General features: G+C 38.5%; 1 protein-coding gene across 35 annotated transcripts in view; it reads left to right on the plus strand.

Annotated features, from left to right (window-relative positions):
- EIF4G3 (eukaryotic translation initiation factor 4 gamma 3) overlaps window positions 1-18247 on the plus strand; it is a 314444-nt gene that overhangs the window by 113223 nt on the left and 182974 nt on the right. For 16 of the 35 annotated variants that reach the window (XM_053898862.1, XM_053898864.1, XM_053898857.1 and 13 more), the window contains exons 1-2: window positions 123-237; window positions 6570-6627. The exons of 5 other annotated variants lie outside the window; for them this stretch is intronic. In XM_053898862.1, coding sequence (XP_053754837.1) covers window positions 6616-6627 — 12 coding nt within the window. In that variant the 5' untranslated portion in view covers window positions 123-237; window positions 6570-6615. Of the gene's footprint in view, window positions 1-108; window positions 238-6360; window positions 6473-6569; window positions 6628-18247 lie in introns of those variants that run through there. 14 more of the 35 variants (XM_053898880.1, XM_053898881.1, XM_019461658.2 and 11 more) reach the window with 4 other exon arrangements.

Raw genomic sequence — 18247 nt, forward strand, 5'->3', positions numbered from 1 at the left:
AGTATAAATTATGAGACAGTTCAGTTTTAAAAATTAACCAGTTCAGCTGTATTTATTAAGATTGAGTTACTAATATAAAGCTCTTACTAAATATTGATTTCCTCACAGGTAACACAAGTAGCAAGACAACCGGGACCCCCGACCCCTTCCCCTTATTCAGCACATGAAATAAACAAGGGGCACCCAAATCTTGCGGCAACGCCCCCGGGACATGCATCGTCCCCTGGACTCTCTCAAGTAAGATAAACTTCTTTATTTTTAAGGAAATTTCCATATAAAAGTAGTGTTTCTGTTTTTTTAAGGCAAACTTCTGAGCAGTAACATACAATGTTACTTGAAGAGTAATTTGTTTTAATATTTTTAGATATACCTCTCATTGTGGCTACTGACAGTTTTAATACAGTTTCATTATGGAGTCATTCAAAAGGAACTGTCAGTGATATTTAGTTTTCCTTTGTGTTGTTCAAGAAATTAGAGTATGATTCTAAAGTCCATTAAAAACCACACAAAGCACTTTTTTGCTTTTCAGTGTGCAATCTAGTCTTCCTTCTCTTTTTGATGTAGTGGTGATGGTTATTTTCTACTTAAAAAAAAATGTTGGGTGTTTTTACCTCTTGAGTAATTGTGGTGGGCTTCTTTGTTGGTTTTTGAGTTCATAAATAGGTTATTGGACTGTCTTAGGCTTAAAATTAGGTTGAACTATTAAATAGTGAACTCCATGGTGTATTTCCAATTAGCAGGTGCAGGGACATTGAAACACTGTTGTAAAAAGTCACTGTGGATCGCCCGCATTTTAAGCCATTTTTCAAGATCTTGATTAGCTTGTACCAGTCCACCATTACATGCTTGTTTTGGGCTCCTTATGGTGAAGAGCATGCTATAATTATGACGTGTCTTCGTGGAATGTGGAGAGGGTCAGGCCATTTGACCCATGCCATTTCAGACTGTCAGTGTTTATACATAACTGCCCCTTTTATTAAAAAAAAAAAAAAATTTTTTTTTTAACGTTTATTTATTTTTGAGACAGAGACAGAGCATGAATGGGGGAGGGGCAGAGAGAGAGAGGGAGACACAGAATCGGAAGCAGGCTCCAGGCTCTGAGCCATCAGCCCAGAGCCCCACGCGGGGCTCAAACTCACGGACCGTGAGATCGTGACCTGAGCTGAAGTCAGACGCTTAACCGACTGAGCCACCCGGGCGCCCCACAACCGCCCCTTTTAAAAATGAAAGCTTACAACATTATTTTCAGTTGTCACTTCCATATTTTAGGCCTTTAAAAAATTGTTTTTAGTTCATTTATTTTGAGAGAGAGAGAGCAGGAATGAGCATGAATGGGGAGGGGCAGAGAGAGAAAGAGACAATCTTAAGCACGCTCTGCACTGACAATACGGAACTCATACTCACAAACTGTGAGATCATGACCAGAGCTGAAACTAAGAGTCACATGCTTAACTGACTGAGCCACCCAGGCACCCCTACTTTAGGCCTTTTACACCCTATAGAATAAGAGAGATAAGGTATTACTTATTAAAAATAATGTTAAACGCTGGTGATTATTAGGGGCTATTTAATGTTCATTTAAAGACTCTAGAACAGGGGCACCTGGGTGGCTCAGTTAGTTAAGCATTTGACTTTGGCTCAGGTCACGATCTAGTGGTTTGTGGGTTCAAGCCCCTCATCAGGCTCTCTGCCTGACAGCTCAAAGCCTGCAGTCTGCTTCAGATTGTGTGTCTCCCTCTCTCCCTGCCCCTCCCCCACTCACACTTTCTCTCTGTCTCTGTCTCTCTCTCTCTTAAAAATAAATAAACATAAAAAAAATTTTTTTAAAGACTGCAGAACATTTGGAGAAGGAATCTATAACTTGCCAAACCATGATTGATATTTTAAGAAATATATACATTAATTTGGACTTAGTACTATGCTTAAACTAAGTTTACATCATTCCTATTTAATTTTTAGTTTTAAAGCTAAAATTTGTCAAAATGAACTCTTAATTGTTTAAAATTAGGTTCTTGTGTTGGTTTTCATGGCACTGATGAGAACACTCACGCTGTTGATAATGGTATTTTAGTTGGAGTCTAATCAGGAGGGAAAAACCATTTGGTAATTTGAATGGGGAAGGTTTCATATAAAAGGTTATTCACGGGATACCTGTCTGGCTCAGTAAATAGAGCATGTGACTCTTGTTTGATTTTGAGGTTGTGGGTTCAAGCCCCATGTTGGGTGTAGAGATTACCTAATAAAAGAGAATTCAGTATAACGAATTGGAATGATGAGCGATTGGCTTATTAAAGAAAGAGAACTCTAGAAAATATACAAGTAGCAAATACAAGAAGCAGATGCTTCTCCTGGGTCTGAGACAGAATACAAATGGGAGAACCTCCTTCTCCAGGGCTGATAATGGAGAGTGCACGGCTGTGGCTTACCTAATAGTAGAGAAATCAGTATAGTATTATACCAGTGGAATTTGCTAAAAATCCTACCTGTGGAACTTGCTGGAAATTCACCCCATGGGCTGTTGGGGAGTGCTGGATCCTCTAGTGCCAATCTCTTATAGCAAAGAAGTGCTGCAGTGTGCAGTGGCTAGAGGCTCCTTGTTATACCATCTCTGTTTATCCTAGATACTTCAGGTAACCATGGTTACGCTGGATCATAGGTCCCATGTGGTAGAGCAACTTGCATCACAACCTAAACTTGCTGCAGAGTCTTCTTTTGTTTGGTTCTTCACTCAAAATTGGAAATCCTCTAGGGGACTTTTTAGGAAGGTCAAAGTGTAGCACGTTCATACGTAGTATATGTTGTTTTTAAAATTCATAGAAGGCCAGCCAAGTCTTGTGTTTGTTTTTGCTTTTTTTTCCCCTTGGTAGTGTTAGGTAAGAGACTTCTCCCCCATCTTGGGTTGAGGTCCAGACCTTGTTGAATAGGGCATGATGTGACTCACTGAATGTTAGAGAAGTTGTTGTGGTGCCACATCGGTGGAATTTACTAGAAATCTACCCTCTGCAGTTTGCCACAATTCTTCCTTCTAGAGTACTCAGGGAAAGCTCTTCACAGGTAGGTTTCTTAGAGGAGGTATTTTGCTACAAAACTGCCTAAGAAAATAATAGAGGCAACTGTTGACCACCGGGTACTGCTGGCCGCTGCTCATTGCTGTAGAAGCCTGGCATTGAAGATGCTGTGCAGTCTAGGGCAACTGATCACTGGAGAAGCCAAGTGATTTGTAAGCCAGATAGGAACCAGGAATCAAAACTCTTTCCTTCTGCAGTATTTCTATAGGTCCCTCTATTGACAAAGCTTAACACTGTGTCAGCTGGAAGGGGAAAATATTTTAAAATTTTACAAATACATATTAAGGAACCCAGATCCATGTTGACTATATAGGCAAACAAGGTAAGTTTTGAGCCTCAGAGGAAAGTACTGATCACTGTAACATAAGGGGAAAACTTATTTTCAGTTTCTCATTCTTATTATTATAAGTTATGATTTGACCTGGGCAGTTGGCTGAAAGCACTTAAGTTTTCTGAAAGACCTTGCTGCTTGAAAATGCAAAGTTTGCATTTAAAAATAGTGATCTTGCTGTGGTCTCAGTTGTTGAGCCTACCATTGCCTTTGTGTGTGCCATTTATTGCCTTTAGAAGTCAGAGCACAAGAATCCTAGGAGAATGGTCACCAAGTATTATCTTGCTTTTCTTTGTGGTCTGTTTTGCTACCATAATTCCTAATTTGATGAAGGAACCCACTAAATCGCACCTGGTTCACAGTCCCCTTTTTCTCTTTCCTTTCAGACACAGGTAGACTTACATGGATTCATTTGCTTCCTAACAGTGTCTTAACATGTGTTGATAGAGTGAGGAAGTTTTTCTGAATTGGCATGCTTGGAAAATTGAGGATTTCTGTGGGAAACGTGGTCTCCTTAGGTTTAACAGTTGATATGTTCGTGGATCATAATGGAACTCATAGCCTTCAAAACAGTAGAAAAATGTATTACAGGCTTGGACTGTCAACAGAACTGGTTTCTGGGGCTTGGTCTTTCTCTTTCTGGTTACATGATGTCATTATATAGGTGAGAATTAGAGTCCTACCACCCTTTAAGAGAGTTGTTATGAAGATTATATAAAATCCTGCCTTAGAATAGGAGATGCTAATTACTTTCAGTAAGTGGCTTTTTATTATTTTCATGCCTGTCAGACTTGGTTCTCCTCAGGATTTATATGTGTGTGTGCAAGTGAATGAATGTCTAACTGCTCCAATTTAGCTATGTGACTGGTATTAGTGTGAAATTCAGAAGCTCTCCCCAAGAGTTTGAGATATTTTCCAAGTCTTTGCTTATCTCCTGCGTTGGCTTATCCATTCCAGGATAAGAGAAGAAGCCAACCTTGGTCATTTTCTGTTAGCAGTAATGTGGTTTATTCTTGTGCACAAATCAACTCAAGACTAGAATAAGGAAACTTTTTTGATGTTTCATTTATTTTTGAGAGAGAGAGAGAGAGAGAGAGAGAGAGCGCACACAAGAGCAAGAGCAATCTGGGGAGGGGCACATAGAGGGAGACACAGAATTCGAAGCAGGCTCCAGGCTCTGAGCCGTCAGCACAGAGCCCGATGCGGGGCTTGAACTCACAGACTGTGAGATCATGACCTGAGCTGAAGTCAGAAGCTCAACCGACTGAGCCACCCAGGCACCCCAAGGCACATGGCCTTTTTAATGAGTCTCCCCTTTCCTCTGTGAATTTTTTTTTTTTCAAGTGATTATGTTTGTGACTCAATGTTTTAACACAAAATGAACCTATTAGGGTCTAAATGAATGTAGCTAAGTTGAAGAAAAGTGAATTTCATAGCTTTAAAACATAAAAGAGAAAAATTGTAGAAAATTGCTCCCAGGCTGTTTCTTAAATCATCAGTGGCAACCTCTTCACCTGCTTCTTTGCCTTTGAGATAAGATTTTACGTATGTATGTGCATGTACGTGCACATGTGAAATTTAAGGTTTTATTTGTATTTTCTTTTGTTACATGACTTCTGAATCTTTCCACTCCTCTCCCCTCTGGTGATTTTGTTTAATCAAAGTAAAAAACTTTGGACTATTACACTATAAAAGACTAATAGTTAAAAAAATTTTTTTTTTCTTTTTTTTTAAGAGAGAGCGAGTGTGTGAACGGGGGAGGGAGAGATTGAAAGAGAGAATATCTTAAGCAGGCTCCATGCTTAGTGTGGAGCCTAATGCAAAGCTCCATCCCATAACCCTGGGATCATGACCTTAACCAAAATCAAGAGCTGGATGCTTAACCTACTAAGCCACCCAGGCACCCCAAAATGATGTTTTCAAAGTTCAGTCGATTTGACACAGTCTTTTAAGGTGTGGATTCTTTTCAGTTACCCTAAAATGGCAGCCCTTCAACAGTCACTAAATCCAGAATGCATTTATGAAGGAAATGGTCAGGAATTTGGAATTTAAAAAATATCTTTTGGGGCATATTTCAAAGTAAGTAGAAAAATACCCTCATCCAGCAGTCAGGAGACTTTAGAGTCTCAGCCCTGCCAGTATTATTTCCAAGTTTCACCCAGTGGAAGTTCTTTGTAATGCTCAGTTTTTCTCATTGTAAACAAGAGCTTCATATTAAATGGGAACTAAATTCCCTTTAAGATCTTCATAGGTTTTAGGGGCACCTGGGTGGCTCAGTCAAGTTGTTCGATTTCGGCTCAGGTCATGATCTCATGGTTCGTGAGTTCGGGCTTTACGTCAGGCTCTGTGCAGACGGCTCAGAGCCTGGAGCCTGCTTCAGATTCTGTGTCTCCCTCTCTCTCTGCCCTCCCCGGCTCATGCTCTGTCTCTCTGTCTCTCTCAAAAATAAACGTTAAAAAAAATGTACAAAAAAAAAATGAGAACCACTTATTAAAAAAAAAAGTCTTCATAAGTTTTAGAAACTAATTCAGAGGAGCCAATTCTTATTATGAAAATCTTTTGTATTGTGTATTTTTAAATTTAAAGTTAGGTAGACTTTTACACTGTTTTATTTTTTATCTTTGAAGAAAATATCAGGAGTTTGTTATTTGCATTATCTTAAGCAAAACAAAAATGTTTTCTACTTATTGCTTAATTGTAGTTAAACATTTGCTTCTTAACTCAGTTAATTTTTGTAGATTTGAGCTAAATTACAAAATAAGGAGACCAGGCTGGCACTGATTATCAGGTTCAACATCTAGGCCTTTTCGTTTTTTCTCTTGATGTCACTGTGTGACTCCTAAGCTATGTTCACAGTAATTAGTGAGAAGGCGTGGTCAGAATATTGCCCAAGAAGTGGAGTGATAAATGTTTTCTGCCTGCTTTTCCTGGAAATTTCTTTTGGCTCTTCTTTCTTCTGGGAGATCGACTCAGTCATGTTTTGTAGTGGACTGAGAATGGTGAAGGTGTATGGTCCACTGGTTCGAGTCTTCATTGTCTCTTGAAATTCTAAGCAAAGGACTTCTCCATTGAGGTATGGTGATTGGTCGTGCTGCTGCTGCTGCTTCTTTTTTTCATTTTGTTAAGTTTTAAATTTTAATTTCAGTATGGTTAACACAGTGTTTTATTAGTTTCAGGTGTACAGTGTAGTGATTCAGCAATTCTGTACATTGCTCAATGCTCATCATGGTAAGTGTACCATGATATTTCTTTTAAACACTACAGTTTTCGTGATTACTAAAGAGTGAGTTTTGAACAACTCTTCACTTTATCCAACTTCCAGACTTCAATTTCCTTTCAGAGGTCTTGTTTTATTACAGAAAATGTCTCATGTTGCTTTGCAGTTCTTGACCAATTATTTCAGGCTTTACAACTGCTTTTTCTTTATTATTAAGATAAATAATGATTTTATTTACTGCATGCAAGCTTTTATCTTTTTTTTATTTCTGTCATGAAGCAAATAAAATCTGATTTGATAGCTATGACAGCCTTGCTGATAACCAGGATAAAATAGAGAAAGCTGTGAAAATTTTTATCACATTTTGTTATTGAAATAAAGGAGTATTGAATTTTCATAAAAAAAGAAAGCAAAGCAAAATTTGTTGTGTTTTACTCCCTTTCTCCCATGGAACACATTGTGGCTATCTAAAGAAGTATTTTTTGAAATGAGTGGTGTTTTGAAGCGTATTCCTGGCACATAGGGGGATTTGATGTGGGTTCAGAAATCTGCAGTACTGACTCTATTGAGGGGGCCCTCCTGGTGCCAAATTGTTTGGTTTTTTCCCCCTCCCGTTGGTTATATGTGTGCTTAAAATTGTATACCTTGTTGAAAACCTCATCGCATATTGTCTTTAAAACACTTTGTCAATTAACATGCCTTTACAGATGTCATTAGTATAAAAGTTACAAGGACCTATAAAATATCCACATCATTTATGTTTGTGGTTTCATCTGGTACATGCTAAATAATTGTGGTAAGCTTTTTTCTTCTAATTGTTGAGATTTATTTGAATATTGGCATACTTGATTAGAGAACTTCACCTGTTCTGTCATTTTTTTGTTTTTATTAATAAAACAGTTGCAACCATCTTTATAAGGCAGGAGTTCACCAAATATTTTCCTGTCAGGGGAATTTGATTTTTTTATGCAGTCTTGTAACTTACCATGAAACATGCCTAAAGTAATTTTTATATGCTTGATTATACTTTTCATTGCATAGAGAAAAATCCCAGTGATTTTCTTTCACAGTTTCTTTGGTTAGTTATTTCTAAATGTTGCAGCAAGGATGATAGGTAAGTTGTAATTATTATTCAGACTTTTCTCACCCTAAACTCCCATATTGTAGATTCTGTTTGGCAGATATGTAAGATGAGAACTTGTATTTTGAAATATTAAAGTATAAAGAGTGAAAGTTTTAAAATCCTACATTAAGTCAACATTGTTTTAGAAAGCCAAAGAATTTTGAAAGAATCAATCTGTAAAAACTGGTTGTGATTTCATACACATTTCTTCTGTTGTCTTTGATATAGGCTCCAGTTTTGTTGATGATGTTCATTTTTATATAAACTTTGTTAGGGAGGAAAAAGTTTAGGATTCTCTCTTTACATGTAGAGTTGCTTCTCTGGATACATCTTGTGAGCCTCCACTGCTGTGGTGGGCTGCCGCCGCCGCCGCCGCCTCCTCCTCCTCCTCCTCCTCCTCTTCTTATTTGAGGATAGTTGACACACAATGTTACAATAGTTTCAGATGTACAATATAGTGATTCAGCAACCCTGTACCTTATACCGTGCTCACAAGTGTAGCTACCATCTGTCACCATATAAGGCTATTACAGTACCACTCACTGCATTCTCTATGGTGCACCATTTATTCCTGTGACTTAATTCATTCCATAACTGGAAGCGTACCTGTATCTCCCTCCTACTCCTCTTCACCCATTTCCCCTGTTTGTCTACCCCCCCCCTTCCCTTTGGCAACCATCAGTTTGTTCTTTGTATTTATAAGTCTGATTCTGCTTTTTCTTGATTTCTATGGCTACCACTCATCTGTTTTAATAGGTAGTGAATTCTCTCAGCATTTTCCTTGTAAGTTCACCCCTATGGAGTTTGACATTGCATTTGTTTCTCATGCTTTTAGAAGAGAGATTCACTTTATTGCCATCAATCTATTTTTTACCCAGCTGTGACATTCAGATTTTTTGGATTTTTATGGTTCTGAAATTGCAACTTCAACTCAGCTACAGAAATTAGCATATGCCAATAAATTTTGGGGTGGGAAATTGAACAAGTAAATTGTAAAGAAAGTCAGGAAGTGGAGCGGCCTGACAATTCAATCCAAAGTGCTTATGATATTTGCCCCAGAAATTCATATTCCATCTGTCTTAGTCTGCTTGGGCTGTTATAACAAAATACCAGAGACTGGGTGGCTTAAACGGTGACATTCATTTCTCATATTTCTGGATGCTGGGAAGTCCAAGATCGGGGTACTGTCTGCTTTGGTTCCTTATGAGGTCCTTCTTGGGTTGCAGAAGTCCACCTTCTTGTCATGTTCTATTCGTGGCAGAGAGGGAGAGACATGTAAGCTCTCTGGTGTCTCTTGTAAAGGCACTACTCCTACTCCCCATCATGAGGCTCCACATCCCCATGACCTTATGTAAACTTAATTGTCTCTCAAAGGCCCTGTCTCCAAATATTACCATATTGGGGTATAGGGTTTCAATATATGAATTTTAGGGGATGAGTAAGGGAGATGCTCAACTCTATCCATGGCACTATTTGTGTGATTCAGAGAGCTTTGGGGGAAGTGGGCAGATAGGACTACAGGAGAAAGGTCAGCAGAAGGGGTAAGTACCATAGAGATATAGAGTATTGTCCTGAGTTTAATCATACAGATGGGTACATGGTGTTTATACATGATTAATGGCAGGGGAGAAGTTCAATTTGCAAGCAATGGAAAAAGCGAGAGAAGCTTAGGTGACCCTTGAATGACACAGGTTTGAACTGTGTATAGGTAGACCTTTTTTTTTTTTTTTTTTTATAAATACGGCGTAGTACTATATATGTATTTTCCTTACAATTTTCTTTTCTCTAGCTTACTGTATTATTATTATTATTATTTTAGAGAATGCAAGCAGAGGGAGAGAGAGAATCTTAAGCAGGCTCCTTACTGAGCCAAATTTGTTCAACCAAATGAGCCACCCAGGCACCCCTCTATCTTACTTTATTCTAAGAATACAGTATAATACATATAACATACAAAATACATGTTTATCCAACGTATATGTCATTGGTGAGGCTTCTGGTCAACAGTAGGCTGTTTAGTGGTTAAGTTTTCAGGGAATCAAAAGTTGTATGTAGATTTTCAACTGTGAGGGAAGGTCAGTGCCCCTAATCCCTGAGTTCTTCAAGGGTCAACTGTATTTGTTTTGTCAAGGATCAGATTAAATTCATTTGAAGTGTTTTGCTAACTACAAAGTAAGCTAGCATCTTTATAGAACTAAAAATTGTGAATTTCAATGACTCAACAGTCAACAAAAAGCAGACAACACATGTAGTGTAGCTTTGCAGTAATTTTAAATTCTGTCAATGAAGGGCACCTGGGTTACTCAGTCATTTGAGTGTCTGACTCTTGATTTTGGTCATGATCCCAGGGTCGTGGGATAGAACCCTGCATTGCACTCCATGTTAAGCATGGAGCATGCTTGGGATTCTATCTCTTTCCCTCTGCCTGTCTTTTCCACTCGAGTGCATACCCTCTCTCTCTAAGATAAAATAAAATTTAAAAAAATACAGTCAATGAATAGTGAAGGAAAGGTTAAGTTACAGTTAAAGCAAGTAGAATCAAGTAACTATGAACAATGAATATATATTGATATATGAAATGACTCCTAAAAATAAAATGTCATAATTTACTTACCAAAGTAACACATTTTTTCCTCAGTGCATAAATTTATTTACTATTTCTTTTTCTCACGTGTCCACTCACGCTGAAAGTTAGCTGAGAGGAAGAGATAAATCTGATTTTAAACTTAAAAAAAATTTTTTTTAATGTTTATTTAGTTTTGAGAGAGAGATAAAGCATGAACAGGGGAGGAACAGAGAGAGAGAGGGAGACACAGAATCCAAAGCAGGCTCTAGGTTCTGAGCTGTCAGCACAGAGCCCAATGCCGGGCTCGAACTTACAAACTACAAGATCATGACCTGAGTTGAAGTTGGATGCTCAAACGACTGAGCCACCCAGGTGCCCCTGATTTCAAACTTTTTTTTTTAATTTTTTTTTTTTTTTTTTAATGTTTATTTCTGAGACAGAGAGACACAGAGCATGAGTTGGGGAGGGGCAGAGAGAGAGGGAGACACAGAATCAGAAGCAGGCTCCAGGCTCCAAGCTGTCAGCACAACAGAGCCCGATGCGGGGATTGAACTCACAAACTGTGACACCATGACCTGAGCTGAAGCTGGTTGCTCAACCGACTGAGCCACCCAGGTGCCCCTCAAACTTTTTTTAAACAAAGATTTTAAGCAAACTTTAAAGCTGCTTGCTTATTTATGTATATATGTATATACCTACATGTGTAAGTAATCTCTATATCCAACGTGGGGCTCAAACTCATGACGCTGACATCAGGAATCACATACTCCTCCTACTGAGCCAGCCAGGCATCCCTGATTTTAAACTTTTTATCAGTTGATGTACCCTTATTATTATTATTATTATTATTATTATGAATCATAAACTCTCAAACTATCTGAATTCTCCCTTTCTTATAGGGTATATTTTCTGTTTGCCCAGCATGTTGTTTCATAGGCACCTAAGTAGGTGATATATAGAAAAAAAAACATGTTGGCAATCCTTTGTTATACTTCACAGACAAAATTTCTTTAGTTTCCTGCCAGTGATACTCTACTTTCACATACTGCACTGTATTATTATGTTTTTAAAGTTTATTTATGTATTTTGAGAGAGAGGGAGAGAGGGCGAGGGTGAGCACGAATGAGGGAGGGGCAGAGAGCGAGAATACCATACAGGTTCTACACTGGCAGTACAGAGCCAGATGCAGGGCTTGAACCCACAAACTGTGAGATAATGATCTGAGCCAAAATTCAAGAGTCAGACGTCTAACTGATTGAGGCACCCAAGTGCCCCCTCAATTCCTACTCTTGATCACCATTAAAATGCCTACCTTCTTTTACAGTTTATTTCCTAAATTTAGACCTGCCTGTTTAGTACAGTTAACAACACAACAACCGAAATAGTTTAGCAGTACAGCTGTTAATGTTTTGTCAGGGGAAAGAAAACAGTTGTACTAAGTATTTCAAATAGAGGGGATTTAATACATCGATTTCGTATGCCAGCTGATTGATTGTCAAGAGGATGCTGAGGCAATCCGGAGATTAATAACCACAGGAAGCAACGAACATCCCTAATGCTGAAGAAATGAGAGAGAAGTGGTGGTGTTGCCAGACCTAGGAACTTGGAGGAAGGGTCTTTTGGGACTGTTGCTTACACTTCTGAGAAGGGAGTTTGGTCCTTGGATAACAGAAACTAGGTACGAGAACTAGATGAGGCTGAGGCCGGTACTTCGAGTATCAAGTGTGCATACTGCTGCTGGCATTCTAATGGCTTTGAGAGGCTCTGATCTGAATGGAGCTGGTGTCTGGAGCCATGGAGGTAAAAGCAGCTTCCTACTTAGAGGGTAGGTTAGTGGTGAAAGACAATAGGTAAGTAACTGGCACATACAATGGTAAAAGGATATATAATTTCCTTACTAATAAAGAATAAGATGGAACCAGTAAACTCCAAGGATGCTTTTTTTTTTTTTTTGAAGGGGAGAGAGAGAGAGAGAGAGAGAGAGAGAGAGAAAGAAAGAGAGAGTGAGTGGGGGAGGGACAGAGAAAGAGGGGGAGAGAGAGAATCCCAAGCAGTCTCCGCACTTGTCAGCGCAGAGCCCAATGCAGGGCTCAAATCCATGAACCAAACTGTGAGATGATGACTTGAGCTAATGCCGTCAGGAGTTGGACACTCAACCAACTGAGCCACCCAGGTGCCCTTAAACCCCAGCGAATTTAGTAAATGTATGAAAGATGATAATGCCAAGTAAATGTGATAACATAGTAGGACTGTGAAATATGTTAGTCACTATATAATAATAATGAAGTTAAATTCCTCTATTAAACAGTGATTCAGATTGGTCAAAAACCAAAATTTAGGTATATGCATTTAAACATGATGCAGAAAGATTGAAAACAAATGTATGGAACCATTAATAGGAAAATGCTAATGAAAGGAACACAGACTTAAGCGACCTTTACAAGTCAACATAGAATTCAAGGCCAAAAACTGTGGGAGAGAAATAATTCCTATAGTGCAAGATTCAATTTCTAGAAGATGTAACATCATGAACTCTTATTTTCTTAATTTGTTGAGAATATAAGGCAAATGTAAAATGAAATGATCAGATCCATAATTAATTAGTGTGGGAGAGTGACATCTCAGAGAAGTGGACAGACCCGTAAGTATAATCATGGAGATCAGGTGTTCATAAACTATGGACTAAGGGCAAAAGCTGGCCCCTCTCCTGTTTTTGGTACGTAAAGTTTTACTAGAACCCAACCGTAGTAATTTATTTATGAGTTTTGTTTTTGTGCTACAGCTGCAGAGTTGAATAGTTGCTAGAGATTGTATGGCCTGCAAAGCCTAAAATATTTACTGGCTGGACCTTTGTAAAAAAAAAAATTTGCCAACCTCTCACATAGATGAGCACACCTAAGCTCTAAAGATCAGCTGGTAAGAATTTGGGTTTTGTGGGTCGTATAGTCTTTTGCTTATTATTCTGCTCCCACTCTTTTCCCTTTCTTCTCTCCCCTTCCCCTCTGTCAGTCCCCTCATCACCCTTTTTCCTGGCTCCCCTCCTCCACCTTCTCCTTTTCCCTTTAAATATGTAGAAATCTTGTTTAGCTGTCCTTTCAAAAACACGCGCCGAGGCCATAGTTTGTCAATTTCTGATATAGCTAAATCACACAAATAGTAAGGTTGTTTTTATTTAAATCGATATAGCTTTACACATATATAAATTTTATATATATATGTATGTCAGCAGAAAAATATATGGATGAGAAATTTTGGACATAGTTAATCATGAAAAAATGAGGGTATCAGTGACTTGAACATCATAAATATCAAACTTTAATAATATGTAGGTAACTTTTTAGTGATTCAATTAAAATAGAAGATTTAAAAACCAACTGATTATTTATTTTTTTAATGTTTTTAATTATTTTTGAGACAGAGACAGAGCATGAGCAGGGGTGGGGCAGAGAGAGGGGGAGACACAGAATCTGAAGCAGGCTCCAGGCTCCCAGCTGTCAGCACAGAGCCCGACGCGGGGCTCGAACTCAGAGTGTGAGATCATGACCTGAGCCAACGTCTCATGCTCAACCGACTGAGCCACCCAGGTGCCCCCGCAACTGATAATTTAAATGAAATAATTTTAAATTTTTTAAAACACCTTTTGTTAACTAAGGTCATGCTTTTTATTTTTATTTTCTCAAATACTTAAGGGGCATTTACAAAATTTGATCATGTTAGGCTAAGAGAAAAATGTTAAATTTCAATCATATTTACATCCTTTCCTGAATATGTGACAGAATTAGAGCTTAATAACAAAAGAATAACAAAATCTAAGTTATATGTTTAAGCTAAAACTCTGCACAATTATTTTAACATAATTGTTGTTTAAAACAATTTTTTTTATGTTTGTTTATTTTTGAGAGACAGACACAGTGTGAACAGGGGAGGAGCAGAGAGAAAGGGAGACACAGAATTCCAAAGCAGGCTCCAAGCTCTGTGCTGTCAGCGCAGAGCCTGATGCAGGGCTCAAACTCAGAACCCACGAGCTCATGACCTGAGCCAAAGTTGGACACTCAACTGACTAAGCCATCCAGCCCCCCCCCCCCCCCCATAATTATTGTTTTTTAAAAAAGTGTATCAGGGGGCTCCTGGGTGGCTCAATTGGTTGAGCATCCAACTTCACCTCAGTTCATGGTCTCATGGTTTGTGCGTTCAAGCCCTGCATCAGGCTCGCTGCTGTCAGTCCAGAGCCTGCTTTGGATCCTCTGTCCCCTCTCTCTTTGTCTCTCTCCCACTCACACTCTCTCTCAAAAATAAAGAAACATTAAAAAAAAATAAAAAAGCCTATAAGAATTAGAATTTGTTTTAGTTGAACATAATTTTACACTTCGCATAATCTTAACATAATGTAGGAGTAAATAACAAAATCTGTTTATTTGGAAATTTTAAAATCTCTTGAATTAAACATAAAACAAAACAGAATGCTGTCTTTTGAAATGACAAATACCACTTTGTATAAGATTTTGTGAATCTTACTCATAAGCTTGATATGTTATTCAGAGGAAAATGTATAGCCTTAAAGGCATATAGAAGATAGAAAAATTGAAAATAAATGGGTATGCCTGGGTGGCTCAGTTAAGCGTCGGACTCGTGATTTCAGACCAGGGTTCCTGGGTTCGAGCCCCATGTCTGGCTCTGTGGCTCTGTGCTGATGGTGCGGAGCCTGCTTAGGTTTCTAGCTCTCTCCTCTCTCTGCCATTTCCCCACTTGTACTTTCTGTCTTTCTCTCAAAATAAATAAATTGAAAAAAAAAAAGAAAGAAAAATTAAATAAATGAACAAATGATCTGAGTGGAAGATTGCTATATTGTACTTTGGGGGACTGTAAGTTTTCTTTAATGCATACCTATTCTTAGTGTACTTCTTGTTATGATGGTGTTGATTGTAAATACAGCTATAAATTGCCATAGTGCATTATCTGTTTTAACACAGAACTTTTGTGTAGTAACTACCTTTCCTTATAATTATTTCCAGCTTTGAATTGGCCACCTTTTATCTGCTGTCATTTAGAATATGCTTTTGAGTTTAACAAACTTGATAATGGGTTCAGAAAAGTGTGTGTGTGTGTGTGTTAGAGAGAGAGAGAGAATATGTTTGCATGTCACTAAGGATTAGCGATATTGAACATCTTTGCATGTGCTTATTGGCCATTTGTATATATTCTTTGGAGAAATGTCCATTGAAGTCCTTTGCCCACTTTTTAATTGTTTTGTGTTGTTGTTGCTGTTGAGTTACAGGAGTTCTTTATATTTTCTAGATCTCACTTCCTTATCAGATATATGCAGTCCTCAATTGCCTTTTCATACTGTTGATATTGCCCTTTGCACAGAAATTTGAATTTCGATTAAGCCTAATTTATCTGTTTTTTCTCTTGTTGCCTGTGCCGTTGGTGCCATAATGAAGAAGCCGTTGGCAAACCAGTTATTTTGTTAAACTAAATGTAGACTATTGAATTTCGTAGTAACTTTAAAATTTTTACGTATATAGAGATTTTGTCCTTTGGGAAAACAGTAGCAGGTTTAGAGAAAAAGGTCTTGGGTTACCAAGAGGAAAGGTAGGTTTAGAAGGAATGATAGATACACTTACTAGTGTATGAGTAACAGGTGCCAATAACAACTTTATCGGAGTGAGAACAATCACTAAAAATCCAGCTGCTTATGTTCAAAAAGACATAGAAGAATTCCAAGGCCTGTTAATAGAGTTCATCGAGTATATTAAGGTTCATGTTGGGAGTTAGGGAAGTTGGATACCGAAGTGATGACTCAGAAGCCAGCTGGCTTATTTACATAAGCATTTGGCAACTTTTAAGAAGGGAGGGAAGTGGCAGAAAAACTGGCAGCTAGCCAGTAGGCCAAGAAAATAAGTATCAGGAACCTAGATTATCTCTGCTTTTGAGAGTGATTATCTTTTAGCTTTTATAACAGTGAAGTTAGGAAGATAGAAAACCAAAAGAGGAAAAAAAAAAACCCCCACTGTTGAAATGCATACTAGAAAAGGGGAATATAAAACTTTGTACAATTTGCAGAAAAGGTAAAAGTTTTTTAAAGCCGGTTATATATAAAAGGCATCCTTCTTTGAATCTTAGTTTGACTTACTCCAAAAGCCTTAAGAAATGCAGATTTCTTGAAGAGTGGCTGTTCCTAGAGGGTCTTTGAAAAAGACTATCTTACACTAGAAGCTGTTGCAACAACAGGCTCTAAAAGTAGATCTAATGCTGTAGGAATCAGAATAAAAAATTCTCCAAAATGTCAGGTTTTTTTTTTTTCTTTAATGTTTATTTTTGAGTGAGAGAGCAAGAGAGACTGCATGCCTGCGTGTGTGATTGAGGGTGGGGTGAGAGATAGGATCTGAAGCTGGCTCGGTGCCGACAGCAGAGAGCCTGATGCAAGGCTCAAACTCTCCAACCACTACATCATGACTTGAACTGAAATCCAGAGTCAGACGCTTAACTGACTGAGCCACCCAGGTGCCCCCCAAATTTCAGTTCCTTAGCAGATATGGACTGTGGTGGGAAAACCTGACTGTGGAAACATTTAGAAATAATTTTCACTAAAAGCTGTCCTTCCTAATATAGTTTGAATTATAACAGTATGAACTCGTATTTATTGTGTACTCCTCTTATCAGATTATTTGAAGATAATATTTTGGTGATAGATGACTCTATAGGCTAGAGTTTTCAGAGCATTTCTTAATTCACTTTATTTATTTTATCATTACACGAACACTATAAGATGGATGTGATCACTCCTGTTTTATGTGCTGGAAGAGTGGAGTGGGAAAAAATGAAATGGTTTGCTTCAGGTACCTTAGCTCTGTTGTCCCATTGGTAAGGGACCAGGTCAGTGTCCTCAGGTCCCAACTCTTGGCCTTCTTCCTTGTTTTCTCCTAATTCCCTTTAGTATTTTATTTTAGGTTTAGTTTAACAAACTGAGCTTTCATAAATACTTCGGGAATACAGCCACCACTTACAACTTTATTTTTATCAAATAGTGAAAACAGTCACCCAAACAACTTAAATTTGCTGCAAACGTGGGGCTTTAAAAAATTCAGCCACACAATATTTAAGCTTCTGATTCTTAAATGTAGAGCTGTACATCTAGATTTGGAATTCAAGAAGTTAGTGGAGGAGGAGGTAGTCCTGAGAAGCAGCAGGACCTAGAGTGAAGATTCTGTCCAGTGTGACGAATGAAGAGAATCAGGACTCTGGCTAGAAACGTTTCAGATGAAAAAGTAGGAGAAGATATCAGAAACTAAATGAAGATGGGAGGAATGGAGGGAGAAAAGTAGTCGAGATGTAGAAAGTACAGGAAGTGTAACGAATAGCTGACCCAGATGTTACAAGCACAGAGACAGCGGTACACAGATTGTAGAATGCCTTTGCTGCCTGGGAACTCAGTGATATCTCGTGGATAGACCAGTGCTTTTAGCCCAGTAACCTGGGGGAGCTGGTACTGAGTTGTCATGCTGTATAGGGAAAAGCTGAACTTGGAGCAGTACAGCTACTGTTGTGGGAAAGCGGGTAGCCTGTCAGATCTAGGTAGATTGTGAAAGCCATTCTGTCATGAGTCCATCATTGTCTAGTGGAAGGTGACAAACCGTAGCATTTAAATGTTGATCTAAGTGTAAAGAGTACAGCAATAGTGTTAAATTCAGACAGTGTTTTCTGTTGCACATAATGTCACACTGCTCAGAAATGAGAAGAGTTATCAGTGGTTCTCATCCTGGCTGCCATTAGAACCTTCTGATGCCTGGGTCCCATTCTTCAGAGATTTGCATTTAATTGCTTGGGACGGGGCCCAGGGGATTGCAGTGTGAGACCAAAGCTGTGGAACAGGAAATACCCGTGCCTAAATGAGACTTCTTAGGTCTTCTTTGCTGGAAGCAGCTTTCAGTGAAAGGAACAC

Source organism: Panthera pardus, unplaced genomic scaffold (genome assembly GCF_024362965.1).
Source record: "Panthera pardus isolate Hobbes unplaced genomic scaffold, ASM2436296v1 HiC_scaffold_11, whole genome shotgun sequence".
Taxonomy (NCBI): Eukaryota; Metazoa; Chordata; class Mammalia; order Carnivora; family Felidae; genus Panthera; species Panthera pardus.